At 40.5% G+C, this 21,276-nt stretch overlaps 1 protein-coding gene across 1 annotated transcript; it reads right to left on the bottom strand.

Annotated features, from left to right (window-relative positions):
- Nucleotides 1-2,966: 2,966 nt before the first annotated feature.
- On the bottom strand, nt 2,967-4,286 carry LOC119769979. Its single transcript, XM_038263948.1, has one exon. It carries the CDS (start codon nt 4,284-4,286, stop codon nt 2,967-2,969), a length of 1,320 nt encoding a protein of 439 aa, XP_038119876.1.
- Between the last annotated feature and the right edge of the window lie 16,990 nt (nt 4,287-21,276).

Raw genomic sequence — 21,276 nt, 5'->3', positions numbered from 1 at the left:
GGTCCTAAAAGGATTGGAAACAAATATTCTAATACAACGCGTGAACATAGCCGGCCGCCTTGAATCCGGCACGATTTCAAAATAAATCTAAAAGAACCACCCTTAAACATCTACAATTACTACTACAACTACTACTGGACTACTAAATCTACTACATTCTTCAAAACAAATTACATCACAACAGTGTGACCAAGGTCACTTGTTCTTCTTTTGCTTCTTCTTTGCATTTTTTTTTCTTTTTCTTCTCGGTATTTAGCTTAGCTGATCTTTTGTTGTTCAATTTCTTAGTGCTGCTACTGCTGTTGCATTGTTCTGCTACTACTGCTTCTCGCTGCTACTGCTGGACATCGGAAACTGCTGACTCATCAAAACAGCATTCGAAAGGGTTAGCACGTATCACGTACTGTGGCTTGTTCAGCATCGCTTGAGCAGGATCGTATGCAGCTTGGCAGGATACGGATCGTCCGGTGAACTACGTCGAGTTGGTGTTCAGGTCTCGTAGGCGAGTTCGGCATTCGCGGGACTTCATGGACTGTCCCGGTCCGGGCCCGTCGCCGTCGCCGACGACGTCGATGCAGCATCATCCGACCTAATAAGATGAGAGACAACTTTTTCAAATGTAAAACACAACTTACAAAAGACTTCCCTGGATGCGACCGCTCCGGCGGCGCTGATGATGTCCATTGGATGGTGTCATTTTGCTACAGCGGTGAGCTCTTACCGCTTCCTTGGGTGTCATCGAATCCAGTTGCGTCGCGCAAACCCTGAGCTGGCCATGCTCGGTGGGAAAGCGCTGCTGCTGGGTGTGAGGGTGATCAATCCTCCTGGTTGACTTGGAAAATGATTGGTAGCAAATTTGGTAGCACCTCAACGAAAAGGACTGGATTAGTTCAATTCAAACATGGTTTTGCGTCACCTTTGCAACGCAGCGGATGGGTTTACAAGCTCCACATCTGGGGGAACTTGTTCCGTTTCGATTGGACAGGACATTACAGTTGACATTCATGCTCAATTTCCGACCTTCACCAACATGCACGTAGTATACCTCGGATTAGGCGAGACAAGGACGGGACTGTGGGCTGAGCATCTGATTCGGCGTGGACTTCACGGAGGGACGGTGCCACGTCCCCGGGACGGGCGAACGGCAGCTATGGAGGATGAACATAGGGTGACTTTTGGAAATTCAATGAAAAACAAAGACTTAACTGGAATGCGGAGGCCGGTCCGACCTCCGCGGGTGCCGAAGCACCACTGGTGGAGAAAACTAGTTCTCTTGGCTGGCAAGCTCTACGTTGTCCCGGATTGGGAGCACGCAGATCTTTGAAATCGCTCGCAGGTATTCACCGTTCTGTGTGCGAACAGTCACGACTCGCTCGTTGTTGTCTGGTCCGCGGAACACCTTCGTAACGCGACCAAGCGGCCACCGCAGCGGCGGCAGGCGTTCATCCTTGGAGAGAACCATTGTTCCAACTACAATGTTATCCCGTGCCTTCGTCCATTTCGTCCTGTTGTGCAAATCGGACAGGTAGAGTGTCGTCCACTTCTTCCACAGCACCTGCACGTAGTTTTGGGCGCGCTGCCAAACGGAAAGACGATTTGTAGGCACTGCCTCAAGGTTCGGTTCAGCGATTGCTGTCAGAGGTCGTTGCACGAGGAAGTGACTTGGGGTTAAGGCCTCGAAGTCTCCAGGGTCGTTGCTTATCGGGGTGAGTGGTCTCGAGTTTAAGACGGCTTCGACTTGTGCCAGCACAGTAATCATCTCGTCGTACTGCAGAGTTTTTGTTCCGATGGTCCGCTTGAAGGCACCTTTAAACAACTTTACAGCAGCTTCCCATAAGCCTCCAAAGTTGGGAGATCTGGCCGGAATGAACTTGAAGTCAATTCGCTCGTTTACGGCGTGCGCAGTCACGGTGTACTGGAACTGCTGCACGGAGAAAAAAGAGTTCTCAAAATCGTGAACAAGCGTTCATGAAATTCGGAACCACGAACAAAGTGTTCAAATTCCATGGTACGATTTTGAAAAACGTACCATGAAATTTGAACACTTTGTTCGTGGTTCCGAATTTCATGAACGCTTGTTCACGATTTTGGGAACTCTTTTTTTCTCCGTGTGGTCGAGGAACAAGCGAAGCAATTCTTTCAACTCCCGTTTAGCCCCAACAAAGTTCTTCGCGTTGTCGCACATGATGACCTCCGGGCGTCCACGGCGTGCCACAAAGCGTTTGAGTGCGGCGAGGAATGCTTCAGTTGTTAGATCAGCCACGAGTTTTAAATGAACCGCTTTGGTAACGAGGCAAACGAACCGCTACGAAGCATTTCTTAGGACTACTGCGGCGGTTCGGGTAGGTCACCAGGAACGGCCCACAGTAGTCTACTCCAACCTTGAGGAATGGGGGTGTGGGGTTGACTCTCTCGGGAGGAAGAGCTGCCATCAGCTGCTGTAGAACTGAGGGCTTTGCTCGGAAACAGTCTACGCATTAAAATATCACCTTTCGCGCCAAGATACGAATCGAGATGATCCAGAACACTCCTCTGACACTGGCGACCAGCAACTGTTGGCCAGCGTGGTAGAATTTCTCGTGGTAATGCGTTAGAACCAGCTTGGACAGCGGATGGCGATGGTGGAGTATGATCGGATGCTTTCTACTCTCGGCCACAGGTGCGTTTCTCAGCCGGCCGCCGACCCAAATTATCCCATCGACCAGCTGCGGATGCAAAGCATGCAGCACCGACGAGTCTTTTACCTCTCTTCCTCTCTCGAGATCCGTCAGTTCTTGTGGAAAGCTTTCTTTCTGGGCGAGAATGATCAGCTGCTTGTAGCTCTCCTCAAACTCCTCCTTGGAGATTGGTCCGAATTTCCGACAGGTTCTGTGCACAGCTTGGGCATTGTATCGGTAACGACGACAAAGGGTAGCAAGTCGAACCGTTTTGGTGAGCGACGAATGGATCGAGAACATGTCGCTCGGTTATGCCGCTGCAACGGGTAGCGCGGCAACATTTCTCACTTCCAGCACCTCTGCGTCGAATTGATCTTCGTCGACCTGAGCGCCATCTTCCCAGGTACCGTGGTACATCTGAAGCCAGTATGGACCATTCCACCATAGAGTTTGGTAATACAGCTGAGCAGGGTTCATTCCGCGGGACACGATGTCCGCGGGGTTCTCGGTACCAGCGATGTGGCACCATTGGCAGTCTCGGGTCAGATGCTGTATCTCCGAAACTCTATTCGCAACGAACGTCTGCCATCGCGACGGAATGGACGCCAACCAGCATCGCACGATCATGGAATCGGTCCACAGGAATACCTTCATCGGAATGTCAACACTCGCACGGAAAGCTTCCAACAGATGACTCAGCAAGAGTGCCGACGTGAGCTCCAGGCGCGGTATGGATTGCCTCCGGTTCTTCTTCGAGATATCTTCCAACGGAGCAACTCTCGATTTGGATGTTACCAAATGCACGGTCACAGATCGGTCACGATGCATGCATCGCAAGTATAGTGCAGCACCGTACGCCAACTCCGAGGCGTCACAAAATCCGTGCAATTGTACTTCAACGCAATCCTTGAGGTAGCCAACCCAGCGTGGAACGGAAAGGGATTCTATTGCAAGGAGGTTTCTTCTGTACTCGCGCCAATACTCCTGCAGTTCCTCTGGCAGTGGCTCGTCCCAAGTGTAGCCGTTTTTCCACAAGGTCTGCATGAATATTTTTGCTTGGACTACGACCGGACTCATGAGCCCAAGCGGATCGAAAAGCAGGGACGCATCCGAGGCAACGATTCTTTTGGTGATAGTGGAAGAGGTGTTCCACTTCGGTACAGAGAAGCAAAACGAATCAGTTTGAGGATTCCAGACCATGCCCAAAGTTTTGATCGTCGACCTTGAAGAATCAAGCTCACGAACATCTCGAACATCACGCAGGTGATCTGGTAGACCTTCCAGTATCTTCTCGTGGCTTGAGTTCCACTTGCGCAGCGTCATTCCAGCGGAACTCATCAACTCGATTATCTCGTTGATCAACAGTTTGCCCTCCTCTTCGTTCTGAGCTCCGGTGATCATGTCGTCAACATAGAAGTCCTTCTTCAAGATCTTCGCTGCTGTGGGATGGGAAACCTCGCCTTCCTCGGCCAACTGCTGCAAGCATCTTGTTGCCAAGTAGGGCGCCGAGGCGGTACCGTACGTAACGGTCGTTAACTGGAACTCGCGAAGCTCGTCGGTCGGGGACTCACGCCAGATAATGCGCTGCAGCTTCTGGTCGTCTGGCTGCACGTTGATCATCCGATACATTTTTTCAACGTCAGCTACAATCGCAATCGGGTGAAAGCGAAATCGGAGACTGATCGCAAACAAGTTGTCTTGCACGACAGGGCCAACCATCACCCCTCGTTCAGCGACACTCCAGTTGTACTTCGACAGGAAACGTCGAAGACGACGCGCAGCTTCGTGGTTGTACTCTCCGGTCTCAGGACGGCGTGGTGTGGAAGATAGTAAGCAGGAATCTCGGTTTGCGTATCTTCCAGCTCCTTCATGTGTCCCAAAGACTGATACTCATGGATAAACGCAGCGTACATCACCTTAAGTTCCGGGTTGAAAGCGAACCGTCGTTCCAAGCTCAGGAACCGCTTGACTGCACTGCTTCGTGTGTCTCCCAGCTGTTGTAGCACGTCGGTTTTCTTCGGTAGCGTGACAACATAGCGTCCGCTCTCGTCTCGGATGGTGGTTTTCCGATAAATATCCTCGCACAAGGACTCTTCAACGGAGTAGGTACTTTTCTCGTGGCAGGTTTCAAGTTCCCAGAATTTTGCGAGCTGATCGTTCAATTCCACTAGCGAACATAGAAACACTGCTGCTTACGGACCGCGGTTGGGCTCTTCTGGGATTCGTCCAGCAACAATCCAACCGAACACGGTGTTCTGGAGAGTCGGACCACCATCGCACAGCTTCATTGTCCCGTCTTGCAGCAAGTCCAGGAAATACTCGGCTCCAATCAACATATCGATCTCGTTGTTCTCGTGGAAGTTCGGATCTGCCAGCACAATGTCCTTCAGAATCTCCCAACGACTGATGTCGAAGCTTTCAGCTGGTAAGGACACGGTGAGTCTGGGCAGAACGTTGAACTGAATGTCTTCTTCAAAGTCCGAGATCAGGAACGTTCGAGGACTGACTGTCGCCAAAACTGCATTCTTGGACACGCCTCCAGAACTTCCAATACCTTGGATGGCCAGAAAATCCGGGAATTCTTCGAGATTCAGCTTTCGACAAAATTTGGAGGTCACGAAACAGTATTGAGAACATGAATCGAGCAGGGCTCGAGCAAGCTTGTAGTTCCCAAACCGATCTTTAACTCGCACGATCGCAGTCGAGAGCAAAACTTGTTGTTTGGACGAGTGTGCATGGGAGTGTAGGGACACAGTGTTCTGGCTCGTGGAGGGAAGAAGTGCATTCGGGTCTGTGGCGGATTGTGGGAGTGTACTTTGCGACTGTGGTGTGAATGTGGGTTGTACGGTCTGGTTTGTGTTGTGTGTTCTAGCTGGGATCAGGTTTTGAGGTCTCGTTTGTTGGTTTTGGTGGTCGTTTGGGTTTCTTCTTGCCGTCGGTGGAACGGAGGATTTTGTAGCACTGTTCGCCGACTCGTACGACGGATGCAGCAACGTGTTGTGTCTCCTTCCACACTTCAGACAGGAACCTCTGGAACAGCTGCGCGATAGATGACCCTGTGATAAGCAGTTGAAACACAATCCGTTCCGCTTCACAGCATCGTATCGTTCCGACAGCTTCATTTTCTGGAACTTCTTGCAGAAGACAGCTTGGTGATACGGTTCAGAGCAAAAACAACAACGACCTGATACAGTTGGATGGCTCACTCCCAGCTTCGGCTTCCGGTACTCATTCTGGATTGGTTTGCTCGTCTGTGGAAGGGATTGTAGGACACCGCTCTGCTTCCTCAGGAACGTCATCAAATCGGTATACTTCGGGACTTCCTTGGAGTTGTGTTGGGTTTCCCAAAGTCTTAGAGTTCCAGTATCGAGTTTCGAGCAAATCGTGTAGACGAGCAAAGTGCTCCAGCCGTCGGTTTGTTCACCAATCTTTTTCAACATTTGGAGGTTGTTGTCGAACTCACAGATCAATTTGTTGAGCAACTCGAAGCTTTCACGTCTCATGGGTTCCACAGCAAAAAGGGCATCCAAATGTGCTTTGACGATGAGCTTCTTATGCTGGAACTGGCTCACAAGCGCATCCCAAGCCACGGTGTAGTTCAATCAATGTTGTCAATGTGCCGCAGTGCCTCAGGTGCCAGCGACGACCTTAAGTACTTGAACTTGTCCATGTCGCTGATCGTCTCGTTCTTGTGAATCACGCTAAGAAATGAGTCTCTGAACGGAATCCAGTCATGGATCATACCGGAAAACTTGGGAAGTGTGATTTCCGGGAGCTTCACGGTAGACAGAACAGGAACAGGAACTGGTGCTGGATCAACCTTCTTTTCGGGCATCAAACGAAGTAGACTGGCCTTAATTTTGCAATACAGATTCTCCACCTTAGTGTACACAGCACAATTCTCCGCCTCCTTCTGCTTTGCTTCAGCCTCCAGCCGTGAAGCATGATCCTGCGCTGTTTCACCTTCTAGAGGATCACTTTCTTCCGCAATCACTTCCATCATCACTTCGATCTTCTGGCGCACTTCTTTAAACTCTCTGAACGCCTCTTCTAGCAATTGCAAACGAATTCCCAACTCATCTTTATGTAGTTCAGGTTTGTAGTCAATCGTGAACTGAAACACTGTTTTAATGGAGTTGCGAATCTGTCTCTCCTTCTTGGTAAGGTCTCTCAGATCGCTATCCATGCTTAAGCAGTTTGTATTACACTAGTTAGCACTTAGAATACACTTAGCATGGGACAATTCGAATGCAATGCACACAACACTTTTTCAGCTTATCCACTAATCACTGGTGACTGTTGAATCGACTCTACGTTCCACGCGCCGCGAGACGGACTTGACGACCCAATTGACAGCAGCGAGGGATTTCGACCACGGACAAACCGAGACAACCAAGATCAACCAGCGAATTCCAAGACCGACCAGATTTCAGCGAACCCAAAGGGACTTAGCAGTTGAAGAAAGTCAACACCACGTATTCCATGCAAATCTTTATTTTCAGCTCTCAATCGTCGCAATAGCACAAATTACTCAACCACATCCAGAAAAGACAAGCCACAGACCTTAATTCTAATCATGCACCCTCCCTAGTAACATTTTTAAACTTACAGGTTTTATCATGGTTCTGGAAACCCTCATACGGCCTAAATAGGCTTTTATGGCCTACTTAAAACCTAAAATGTTACTAGGGCTACAACCTGTACTTTCCCTCAATTTCTCGCTTTCAGCATGCAGCGAAAATCAGCAACCGCAATCTGCTCCGACAGCCGCTTCCGGCTGCTTCAGGTCCAGCTTGATTCCAATTTCTCCTTGGGTACAGCAGATCACGATCAGGAACCCACGCGGTACAGTCCGCGTTTCTTTGATTGGCTCATTCAAAACCCACACACAACCATTTTCATGAAAAATGAGGAAAATAATAAAATTATCGGTCTAATAACAATGTTTTGTCTTTTTTATGAATAGTCAAAACATTTATAAACTTTTGTTTTGATAAAAATAAGCTTTTTCTGTAATTTAGAAAAAAGTGCTCCTGAATATTTAGTTGCTCATATGCCTAGGTGGTGCTCTGGTGCACCAAATGAAAAAAGTTGAAAAACACTTAAAACCGGTCCAAACTCACAATGTTATTCACAGGGGTTCTTGTCCAAGGTTCAAATGATAGCAATACATTTTTTGTTTCATAAAATTTTGTGTTCGGTAATTTTTTATGGGCTTTCGAAAACAGGTCTTATTTATTTCCCTAAAATTGGCCCATTTTTGTTTACATTTCACACTGTAACTTTGCTTGTGCTTAGCCAAATTTGATGAAATTTTGGGAGATGTTAGTATACATTCTACATGAACACCTGCAACTTAAAGCACCACGAAAAGTTGTGTCAGTTCCGAGATATTTGAGTTCAAAGTTTTGGTGCTCTGGAGTAACCATGGGCGGGAGAGGGTTAAACAAAGTTGTCGCTTTATTTCAAAGTGCTCGCGATCGCGGTTTATTGCAGACTGACTATTCTACCCTTTCTAGCACAGCTAGGGACCGGTACGAGCAGCTCAAGTTGAACTGTCGATCGGCTCATCTTCGGCTACTATCAGTCGCGGAGTACAGCGCACTGATCTTATCTACGCGGTAGAACGAGACAACAGATAACACAAAAAGTGTGGATCGCGTGGTGGTCCTAAAAGGATTGGAAACAAATATTCTAATACAACGCGTGAACAGTATTAAAAGTATTAAAAGTATTAAAAGTATTAAAAGTATTAAAAGTATTAAAAGTATTAAAAGTATTAAAAGTATTAAAAGTATTAAAAGTATTAAAAGTATTAAAGTATAAAAAGTATAAAAAGTATAAAAAGTATAAAAAGTAAAAAAAGTATAAATAGTATAAAGAGTATAAAAAGTATTAAAAGTATTAAAAGTATTAAAAGTATTAAAAGTATTAAAAGTATTAAAAGTATTAAAAGTATTAAAAGTATTAAAAGTATTAAAAGTATTAAAAGTATTAAAAGTATTAAAAGTATTAAAAGTATTAAAAGTATTAAAAGTATAAAAAGTATTAAAAGTATAAAAAGTATTAAAAGTATTAAAAGTATAAAAAAAATTAAAATTATTAAAATTATTAAAAGTATTAAAAGTATTAAAAGTATTAAAAGTTTTAAAAGTATTAAAAGTATCAACCCTCTACAACCTAACCCCGCCTTTAGACGGGCTTCGATCTAAAAAAACGCCAAAAATCAATTTTCCAACCGATTTTTGAAAAGCATTGGAAGAAGAACTCTTAAAATTTTAGAAAATTTCAGGGTTGGAAGTTTAACTTGTTTTATGTGACTTTGCCAATGTTTTTAAAAATGTCATTTTTTTAGGGGTCAACTTTGGCTGTGTTTTTTACTAACATTTCCTATATTTTCAGTAAAAAGAAGTATGCAGTAATTTTTGTAGTGTCCCAGACTATGCCTCTACGCATTTTTTTTGCAATTTAAATGATGATGGTGCCATTCTATAGCAGAAAATGTGAAAATCATGCAAAAAATTGAAAAAGTGACTGTAAAAACATAAAAAAATTAGATAGGCAAAATGTAATTATATTAGGTGGTGAAATAGGCCAAATACTACTAAAACAAACATAAACTAAAAAAGATAAATGCAAATTAAAATACTAAAAATAAAACAAGAAAAACATAAAACAAGAGAAGTAAAGTTTTTCGTAGAACAAAAGTTGCTCAAAATGACCTCATAATCACGAGAAAAATAAATATTTTGAAAAAAAAATTTGGGCAGCAGAGGGTTAAATGTATTAAAAGTATTAAAAGTATTAAAAGTATTAAAAGTATTCAAAGTATTCAAAGTATTCAAAGTATTAAAAGTATTAAAAGTATTAAAAGTATTAAAAGTATTAAAAGTATTAAAAGTATTAAAAGTATTAAAAGTATTAAAAGTATTTAAAGTATTAAAAGTATTAAAAGTATTAAAAGTAATAAAAGTATTAACGGTGCACATCAACCAGAACTTTTGCACCCAGATTTTGGTTACAGACATTTTAGTATCTTCAAAATTACGAGTACTATCGAAATATTTTTTTATTCATCCCCTAAAGTACTATCCACAAAGTAATTTACAACAAAGATTGACTAATTTTACAATCCCGTTGTAGCAGGATTGGGTCCGTAAGTTTGATAATTTTGGAATAAGAAGACAACAACTTCCTTCGTTGCTGTGCACCCTTAAAAGTATTAAAAGTATTAAAAGTATTAAAAGTATAAAACGTATAAAACGTATAAAAAGTATAAAAAGAATAACAAGTGTAAAACTTATAAAAAGTATAGAAAGTATTAAAAGTATATATAAGTTTTATTAAAGTATTTAAAGTATTTAAAGTATTTAAAGTATTTAAAGTATTTAAAGTATTTAAAGTATTTAAAGTATTTAAAGTATTTAAAGTATTTAAAGTATTTAAAGTATTTAAAGTATTTAAAGTATTTAAAGTATTTAAAGTATTTAAAGTATTTAAAGTATTTAAAGTATTTAAAGTATTTAAAGTATTTAAAGTATTTAAAGTATTTAAAGTATTTAAAGTATTTAAAGTATTTAAAGTATTTAAAGTATTTAAAGTATTTAAAGTATTTAAAGTATTTAAAGTATTTAAAGTATTTAAAGTATTTAAAGTATTTAAAGTATTTAAAGTATTTAAAGTATTTAAAGTATTTAAAGTATTTAAAGTATTTAAAGTATTTAAAGTATTTAAAGTATTTAAAGTATTTAAAGTATTTAAAGTATTTAAAGTATTTAAAGTATTTAAAGTATTTAAAGTATTTAAAGTATTTAAAGTATTTAAGTATGATCGCGCCCAGATCAGGTCAGAACAGATTTTGTGAGCCAGTGCAGATTATGCTCTAGTACAGCAACACAAAAACAGTCAGCATAACAAATACAAACAGAAACAGAACATCCAGTGAGTGCCTGGAGTTCTACTGTTCAAATTAAGTAGCTTTGGCCAGCAGGAACCGACTAGCGGTTGGTCATTGCTCTGCGAACCGTACTACTGACCAGTTCATACCTTTTCAGACACAGTTTTTACTACGATTAGTGTTTACAGTCCACTATTAAGTCCGTCCAAATAACTGACCGCGAATAAACCTGACAACCTTTGAGAATAAATGTTTTCTGTATAACCCGCGAGTTCTGAATTACAAGAAAGATCCGATTTTGCATGGCACCAGGATTCTGACGCTAGTATGTGCGCAAACATATTTGGTCCTTCGAACCGGATCCGTAAGGTTCCGGTTCCCCTGGTGCCTGCAAATCGATCTTAAAAGGACAGTTCAGTTGTGTTCGGTGTACCTGTGCAAAAAAAGTGTATCGCGATGGCGCTCGGTGCGACCTAGACCGTGAAGAATCGGTGCGTGTTGTGGGCTGCCGGAGAAAATGCAGTTTGTACGGACTGTGAAATATTCTTACCGACGAAAAAAGTGCAGTGCAATAATAATCCGACCAATTTGAAGAATGGTCCGGTTCGGTGCCAGTGATCCTGGCCAGCCAGTGCAACGAATCGTTGCTAGTGAAGTTTTGACAAACCCAGTGAAGAGCCCGGAATGTTTTTGGCAGAATCTGCGTGCAGCGATGCACTTTGCGTTGCATCTCGCGACAGCTGTTCGGCACAGACGTGTAGCAGTGCATCGGCAGGCCTTGGTGTGGCTGTTTCGGTGATGTTGGAGCAGCAGTTCGGTTCGGCGACGAAGTTCGCTGATGTTGCAGTTCAGCCAGCGCAGCAGTCGGCGTTGCAGCACAGTTCATCGGCAGAGATCAGCCACGTCGCCGCAGACATCAGCATGTCACACGCTGATTGGAGGTTGCCAGCAGTAAAGCCTTTCGGGGCGGCGCGTCGTGATCGGACGGGTCAGACAGCCGTCCCAAAAGCAACCCAGTTAAGTACCTGTTAATTTACTTTAACATTCAGTTGCTCAGCCGTACAACACCCCAGGTACTCCAGCTGGCAACATCAGCCAAACACACCGCTCTGTTTGTCGCGAACCAGCGAGCGCGCAACGCGCTCGACTACCGCGCAAGGTATTCCCGTTCAGAACTCGGAGATGCAGCTCGACGGCCACTTCAGCCGTGTTAATGACCATCCACCAGGGCCCGGTGGTAACGTCGTTCTGCGCACACGGCGATTCGAGTGAAGTCTTCTCCTGGTGCACCGGAGAAGAACTCAGCGAGACATCCGACTGCAGACGGCGGCAGTCCGCCGGCATTTCAACAGAACTTTTACTCGTTAGCGAGCTCGTCCAGATCCAGACCACAGCAACACGATCACGGTCGGGTCGAGTTCGGGGTTCAGTCGTCTCCCCGCAGCTGCAACTACAGCAGCTCATCGGATCGGAGGCACAGACCTTGCCTTCGTCAGCTCAGCGAGCAGCCGCTACATCTGCTCTGCCGTCAGCAACTCTGCGCGCCATTGCAGAGACGAGGATCCAGCCGCAAAGCACTAGGGACGGCGCTGTTTCGATCAGACGGGTCGGAACTGCCGTCCCACCGCAGTCGCCAGTTAAGTACCTTCATTCGTTAAGAAACTTAGCGGCTTTTCTGTTAACTCGGTCAGGGTCCTCAGCAGCAGCAACAGTGTGCAGTTTACAACTGCTTGCTCATCGGCGAGCCTTTCGCTCAGCTCCATTTCGGTGCTTTCGCTCGAGATAATCTCAGTTCTTCGGTCAGCGCAACTACGGCGCATTCGTTTCGATCCGGCCGGCAGGTAGCCGCGCCAATCACCAGCTGAGCGATCAACGGTCCATCTCTGGTGAAACCAGTTCGTTCCAGCGGTCAGCGCCCGTTGGTGCATCCAGTTTCTGTCGGCTTCCACCAAGGAGTCGCTTCCAGTACATCAAGCTTTTCCTTTCTACGGTCAGCGTCTCGAGGCGCTGTACACATAGCAGTGGCGGGTAGATATGTCTACCGCGTCTAGGCTGCCATTTACAGAACAGGTCACACTCCGGTGACCACTACTGACGTCTCCAAGGAGAAAACGTCCCCACATTGTAGACAATTCGGACGGCCACTGCTGGCCAAATTCAGGACATCTGACCACCTGCCACGACAGGTCGCAGCCTCAGCGATATGAGGTTCAGGCGTTGTCACTGTTTACACAGCGTCCTGGGTACAACAGATAGCTGCAACTCCTCTGAGCGTTCGCGGAGGTTTTGCATTTCAGTGCGTATCAGCTGTACAGCACTGAACAGATCCAGAACGCAAACGTCCTGAAGTCAGACAACAGACCACAGACAAGGAACAGCAGCAGGAGAGATGGACAAGACAGGAACAGAAGCAAGAACCGATCGGATCAGCACGGACAAAGACTGCACACCCGGTGCAGCGATACGAATCGAGGCGCGCACAATCCCGCAACAGCAGCAGGGGCTTGGGTGCAAAAATTCAAGGAGTATAAAAATCAGCAAATCATTTATATCATCACTTGGTTTGTGGTATAATTATTGAGATGAATTGTAAAATTGCAATGTAATGTATGCAAAAAAGTTTTGAAAGATTTTCATATTAAATTTTCAATGTCTTTATTGAAGAAACTCCTTCGTCATTTTTGTTTCTTTATATTAACAGCTAGTTTGTATTAAAGAAGTAGAGCAACTGTTTTTTTTTACATTTTCTTGAATTGTTTAATTGTAATCCAATTTCGTGATAAACGTCGCTAAATTTAAAATATTTTTAACCTGAATCAAATTTTTGAAAGCAAAAATTCTTTTTTAAAGAAATATCGATTTATCTAACTATAAGTATTATGTTTTCTGTATTTTATACTCAGAGAAAAACCCACGAACAAACTAGTAAATTTGACCTATCAAATTTTAAACCGTCTGGATTGGTTTATCTGACATTTTTATTTTTTTCTAGCACAACATAAAACTCATAACTGGAATATTTGTTTTTCTTAAAATTTTATAAACAAACTTAAACAATGTTTTATTTTAATTGTTCTAAGCTATTGAAGCCATTTCATATTTTGCGAAGCTCCTGGTGCTCTCAAAAATAAATAATTTTAAACGAAACGAAACTATTGGCACTACGCCCCCCGGGGCATGGCCTTCCTCTAACGTGGGATTTCTGCTCCAGCGCCTCTGACGAGACAGGAGAAACCGGGACCGACGTTTTACTTCACCATCCGATAGAAGCTCAGTGGATAAGGCGGGAATCGAACCCGCGTCTCATAGCATCATCGGGATCGGCAGCCGAAGCCGCTACCCTGCGCCACGAGACCCACATAATTTTAATGAAATACAAAAAAAATATAATCGTTGAAATTTCAGCTTCTGAAGTGTCTCCATGGTAATTGGACGACCCTATAGGCCTATAATAGATATCTGTTAATAAATAGATTTGAAGAAAAAAATCAGTGCCTGTGTTTAATTTTAATGTCTTCAAAAATTTAGATAAAATGTATTAAATTAAATTTAAACGCCAAAATATTCACTGGAAGAGTTGTTTATAATGCATATGTAACCGTTAAAATTTTCCTCGATTGCATCAAACATTAAAACGATTCATGTTTAACTTTAATATTCCGACTAAACGCCATTTTCAAATTTATTACTCATTGTACTCTGAAAAATTGGTCCAGAATTTGAGCAAAAATAACATTTGAAAACATGACAAAAAAATTTAATCAGATCTTAATTCTAAAGTTAATTTTTTAATAAAATTTCAATCTATCGTTGCAGTGCTGCTTATCTTCGAAGTTAAAAAAATAAATATTAAATTAAAATAAAATTTTCTGATCGAATAAACGGAGTATCAAAAGACATTATTAAAGATATCCAGATTCAAAATATTTAAAAGTCTATGAATTCATAGAAATCATTCATTTTTATCGATAAAAAATAAATCCACAGTAAGCTTTAAAGTGCATATTTCGTTAAAACACAAAAATTAACATCATCCAATTTATTGAAAATAGTGTACAAGTATTTCAAAGAAAATGATATAACAGCAACATCAAGCAAAACTTGTATTGTTCTTATCGTGTAAAAACTCAGAACCATTTGAGATTGATCTATTAGTTCCTGAGACACATCTTCTTGAAATAAAATAAAATGTACGATAAAAATTGTAAATGCGAACACGATTAACAAATTAAAATCTTCAATTCATTTATTTATTTATTTTGAAATAACTGTCAAAACTATATTAATTTTTAAAATAAGTTTTGATAACCAATATGATTTTACAAGATAAAGGGGGAAAATAATGTAAATTGGCTGTGGTGGTTCTAGAAAAGACTCTCTGAATATTTCTAAGCAAAACAAAAAAAAACACACAAATGAAATCCTTTTTTTTGTATTTCTGGGATCTAATCATGTTTAATAATTTAGGGTTGTAACCATTTATTAAAATCGATGTTTGTTCAAGCAATATCTTGACTCTGGGAATAAAATCCTGCACATTTTATGGTTTAGAAATTTTATATTTACGAAACCTTGCTAAATTAAAAATAAAGAAAACTTTATATAAGAATTCATAAATCGATTAGTTTTATCCTGTATATCTAATCTTAGTCTGCACTAGAATTCAAACATACCAATATTCGAAGCATCAAAAAATTAAGATTATTAAAACATAACTTATTGAAATGATTGAAAATTATTTTTTGAATATCTTTATTTAAAAATGATAAAAAATGTTTTTTTTATTATTTAAGGATTTTTAGTTGTTATTATTTTCTAATTTTTAAGTTTTTGATTTTTTCATTTTTGGAATTTCTGATTTTTTTAAATTATCATGTTCAATTATTATCTTAAATTTTTGTTTTAAAAGTAAAGAATACTTTATGTAAGAATTCTTAAATCAATTAGATTTTTCCTGTAAATCAAATCTTAGTCTGAATTTTGCTACAAGAACTATATTTTACATTCAATCGAAATTTTTAAAAATGTCCTGTAGTACGGAGACTCTTAAAACTCCATTCAAAAAATCTCAAGAAACGGTCAAGAAAAGGTTTACAAAAAGACTTCTCTTAAGCGGTACGCAGCTGAAAAGGAACAGAAACAAAAAGCGTCTTTTGATATTTCTTCGGGTGCAATATGTGTTGATGAGATTTTGATTTGTTTAGGTATTCGCTTAAATAATATTGAAAAATTGCCTCATAACGCTGAATCTTAAAATGCTGAAATAAGGGAAAAGCCATTACAATAATCACTTAATTTTCTGGTAAAAATAAATAAATTTAGGAATACTAGAATTCAAACATAAAAATATTTAATGCATCCAAAAATTAAGATTGAGAAAACATAATTTATTGGATTTTGAATAACTTAATTTTAAAATGATATTTTTTTTTTGTTTAGGATTTCTTAAGTATTAATTATTTTATTATTTTTTCAGTTTTAGATTTTTTATTTTTGGAATTTCAGATTTTTGATATTATTCTGTTGAATTGTTATCTTAATTTTTTTGTTTTTATTATTTTTTTTTTTGATTTCTGGCATTTCTTTGTCTTATACCAAAAAAAAAAATTAAATCAAAAATGAAGAAAATTTAGAAATTTTAAAGTGTTAAATTTTTAAATCTTTAATTAGCCGTTGCGAATATTATTCTGAAGTTTATGTCACTAAATTCTGACCAAAGTCGGGAGGGTTAAAAATCAAAACCATAAGCTATGGTTTTATTATTTTAAAAGTGTTTCAAACACACTTTAAATCAGTACAGTTGTTTTGCATTATTAGTTTTCAAAATATCTAGCTGATGGCGAAATCCTTTTTTCGTGAAAAAAACTTGCCGCGGTTCCGCGACATGTTACAAAAATTCTAAATATTTTTAAACGAGCCCAAACATGTCGTATATGATTATCAAAGCAGGAAAAACACTTCAAATTTGTTTTCCGAACCGACCTGGTAGCTGGTCCTAAAAAGACTTATTCGAAATAAGTTATTTCCATTAAAATTGTGAAGCTATTTTTTTAAATATTGTATTTGCTCTCTGTTTTTTGGTCCATTTTGAAAAGGTGGCAACATAAACTTTGGAAAATATTTACAATTGATATTCAGAAATAAGAAATTAAAAAAAATAATAAAGAAATTTTAAAATGTTCAAAATGCAAATTCTAATCCGAAAAATCAAAAAAATATAAATTAAATAGTTTAAAAATAAATTATTGATCAGAAATTATACAATTTGAAAATGATGTTTAATTAATTTAATTTAAGAGTTTTTGAATCAAGCTTAAATTTTTTAACGTTTTGAATATTTTTATCATTTTATTTCTTCCTTTAAAAATCGCAAGCTCATGCACAAAGTGAAAATTAGTAGATAATAAGGATTCACTTAGTTGATTTCCGATTTTTGATATATTAAATAAAAATTGGAGATTGGCGACGGTGGAAACTAAAAACCAAAAGAAAGCACTTTGGACGAGTGGTTTCGGAAAAAGGTTTACGAAAAGTAATAAAAAATACACACAGATATTTCTCAAGCATTTTTCTCTAAGGTCTCAGATATGTAACTAACCATATTCTTAAAACCAAAACGATAAATTTAGAATTGTATTTCTGATAATAGTTAAAATTCACTCAAATGTTTTTCATATTAAATGCTTTCGTTTTTGAAAACAAAATCCAAATATTTTTGAGAAATTATGATAAATTTTGAAAAATGTAGAAAAAAACATTTGTTAACAGTTTAAAGGTTTTAATGCAAATAAAGGAGGGCTATTAATTTTACAGTCCAAATTCGACTAGCCGAAGCCTCGATTATCCAAAGTTTCGATTATCCGTAGTTCGAAGGACTTCGGATAATCGAATCAGGAGCAAATGAAATCGGCATGTTTCATTTTAGTTAAATATGAACAAATCTGGTGTTTTTTTAAAAGGTCCAATACACCAAGTTTTCAGTTTTTGCTTTTGGGTGTTTTTAATACCCTGACGGTTTCAAAAGCACCCAAAAGCAAAAATTGAAATTTGGTTTAGGCTGGTACAAATATTTTTAAAAGTTTTTGTCAACCCCCTCGCCCCTTCAAAATTGGCCCGAAAAATCAGGGGCAAAAAAATATTTTACAATAAACTTCAAAATTTCAATGAAAATTCAAGTGCAACCAGCTGAAATCAAATTAAAATACATTCTCCTGCGTTTAAAAACATTTTTAGCATTTTTGGGTTTATTAAAAATCTTAAGATTTTGAAATTTTCGATGCAAAATCTTTTTCGATACAATTTTTGTTTTCGTCAGATCTTCAAAAATAAAACCATCCACATTAACGACCCCCGGGTCTTTTGTGGTCTCTATTGCAAGTTTCTGCTCGAACCTAGGAGTCCGAAGGCTTGAATGAGGAGAGCACCCAAACCTCTTTATACTCCAAGGAACCTTCCACCCCAGTGTTTGGACAGACGACCTTCGGATTGCGAGTCCAACCGCCGCCAGCGATTCCACCGGAGTAGGCTTGGTTTGGTGTGTTGTTTGTACTTATGGCATGGAGACGACTCCTACACCTGGAATGACTTAACGGCCTAACAACTAAGGCCGGGACCGACATTTTACTTCCTCATCCGATGGAAGGTTGGAGCAGATGGGAATCGAACCCAGAATCATCCGCTTACAAAGCGGACAGCGTAACCATTCGGCCACGCACTGCCACTCATATCTTAGATTTTTTGAAAACTAATGATTGCAAAACAACTGAACTAGTGTAAAATGCATTTTAAAACACTTTTTTCATTTAAATGTGAAGACTATGGCTTGTTATTTAAATTTTTATATTTTTTTATTTTTTTGCCCCCACCTTGACCTCGGCCAGGGCCGAGGGACAAAAACTTTTTTTTAATATTTGCATCGGCCTTATTGGACCTTTAAAAAAACACCAGAAATATTTCTTGACCTCCATTTTGGCCGCCACATTGAATCCAAAAATTCTTAATTATTTTATGGTTCTTCAGGGGTCATACTTAAGCTCTACAATCAAAAATAAGACAACAAGATCTAAGGATTTTGCTGTCCCTATTCAGACTGTAGTCCCGATTCGCCCCAGATGACGGTAATTATTTCTATGTAGCCCCTTAGAGAAGTTCGCTTGGAAATTTCTATTTCGAAGGTTAATAACTTTTTAGCAAAAAACCCAAATTTAAAAAAGATATTAGTTCTGAAAATTGGTAAGAACTGGATAGTTTTCGCGCCTTCCATTGGTCAAAAACTGAAACAGTTGCTTTTCTCCATACAATTGGACGATTTTGCCCAAACTTGGTGGTCAGTGGTCAGAAAAAGCTCAAATTTTGGAACTTAGGCTAGTGATCCGTAAATCTTTGATTTCAGGGGATAGCCCCAAGTAAGCCCAGATTTGGACTATCCTAACCAATGTAATGCTAAAACTACAAGATAAATGAGATGTTACTGAATGGAACAATGTTCAAATCTGCAGCTCAATTTTTAAATATTGGATCCATAATCTACAAAAATTGAGCCCGGCAATGGACGGCAAATTACTTAGTTTGATCAATCAATTCTTGATTCTCTATCTTACAAATGATTGGTGCGCTGGAAGTGGAGACACGAAGTCGTGATTATGCAGGTTAATTTTTTTGTGTGCTTTTGTGTCGCTATTCGTATGGGGTGAGTAATTGTGGTAATCGAATAATAGCATCATTGGTGCGCTGGAAGTGGGGACGCGAAGTCGTGATTATGCAGGTTAATTTTTTTGTGTGCTTCTGTGTCGCTATTCGTATGGGGTGAGTGATTGTGGTAATCGAATAATAGGATGCCTTACTGAATTATTTGTGTCTTGAGCGTAATTTTCGTTGAGTAATTAGTGTTTTTTGTGATTTTTTTGTTGTGATCTGAATTAATTGTTTTGTGATTTTCAAAGCCCTTCCTATATCATCGTTGATCGGAAGGCACGGCGTCGGGTAAATTGTGTATAATTTTTTAGAATAAGGTTTTATTTTTTTGCGGTGAAAAAGCCATTTCTATATAATGATCGAAAGACGCACTGACATTTTGGATTAATTAATAGTGGAGTGCAATAATTGTGAGTGATTTTGTGTGTTAACCAGAAAGACCTTCCCATAGCATCGTTGCTCGGAAGGCTCGCCGACGGGTCTGTTATGAAAGTCCTCCCCATAGCATCGTAGCTCGGGAGGCATCGAAAAGCCAATACCTTATCCTAATAACCCAAAAAAATAATAATCACGTGATGCTTGAAGGAGATGCTGTGGATTGAACGGTCTCAAGCGGTATCAACAAGTATATAGCGAAAAACTGTGTGCTTGATGAGTCTGCAACTTCAACTATCGGACTAACATTCCTCCCTTTCGTTGAATTGCAGGCTTCTTGGGAGGGCGCCGGTATTGACTAATAAAGTAGGGATCTTCAGAGGTTAAACAGTGAACGGATGGTTGGCTCCCACTGATCATTTTTGATTCATTGTTTAACTTCAGCTGATCTGTCAATAACGGAGTAGCAGCTCATTGGCAGTCAACCATGCTCATGCTCATGCTCATGCTCAATTCTTGATTCTCTATCTTACAAATTATTTCTGGGAAGAGAACACACAATCATTGATTTGAGATTTTTTAAGGTAGTACAATTTAAAAAAAAATTGGAAAAATTTCGGGGGGGGGGGGCTGCAGCCCGGTAGCCCCCCCCCTGGCTACGGGCCTGAAGTCAGACGACGGAAGCTGCACACCCAGAGTGCAGCAGAAGCAGCACATGGCAAGACAGCCGCACAGATCATCGAACCACGGCGAACGGCTGTGGGAATGGCGGGCGGCAAAAATATGCCGCACATACTGCGCTGGATCACCACAACCACAACAGATTAGCACGACAACAGACGGTGATCTCCAGCAATTCAGCACGCCAGAAGCTGAAGCGAGGTTCCAGCAAAAGGCAATCGGGGATGGCGCTGTTTCGATCGGACGGGTCGGAACTGCCATCCCGACTCTGCCCAGAGTTACGTACCAACGAGTGCAATGAAAACAACCCCCACCGCGGCCATGGAAGCCATGCTATGCATTCTGCCTTTACATTTACATGTGAAGCAGGAGGCAGCGCTTGGCGCTCTACGACTACAACGGTGTAACAACTGGGTGGAAGGAGATGGAACGGGTCACTCGCGGATCGTGAAGGCTTGTGACATTTCCCCCCCTGCAACTTCAGTCTCGGACTGCATGGAGGCGAGGCCCAACATGGACATTCCATATGAGGTGATTGAAACAAAACGCCAAATGTGGAGTAATGGAGGACCTACACTTCCAGAAGGAACTATTCGTTTCTTTACGGATGGTTCAAAAATGGGCACTTCTACTGGAGCTGGAGTCTTCGGTCCTCGAACCAGGGAAACCATATCTATGGGAAAGTGGCCTACCGTTTTTCAAGCAGAAGTGTATGCCATACACATCTGTGCGAGGACGTGTATTATGAGAAATTATAGACACGCAAAAATCGGTATTTTCTCGGATAGCCAAGCTGCACTATTGGCATTAAAATCCTCTAAATGCGAATCCAAACTTGTTTGGGAGTGCGTCGCTTCCCTCAGGGAACTTGCTTCTCGGCATAACAGAGTGATGCTGTTTTGGGTCCCAGGGCACTGCGGCATTGAAGGCAACGAAATGGCTGATGAACTTGCCAGACAAGGCTCATCAAAC

Source organism: Culex quinquefasciatus, chromosome 1, assembly GCF_015732765.1.
Source record: "Culex quinquefasciatus strain JHB chromosome 1, VPISU_Cqui_1.0_pri_paternal, whole genome shotgun sequence".
Lineage (NCBI taxonomy): Eukaryota > Metazoa > Arthropoda > Insecta > Diptera > Culicidae > Culex > Culex quinquefasciatus.
The sequence above is the reverse complement of the archived record's forward strand: the minus strand, read 5'-3'. Positions and strand labels throughout refer to the sequence as shown.

Excerpts from the sequence above, each read along its gene's own strand:
- LOC119769979 (XM_038263948.1), bottom strand. The coding sequence starts at position 4,286 with ATGTATCGGATGATCAACGTGCAGCCAGACGACCAGAAGCTGCAGCGC.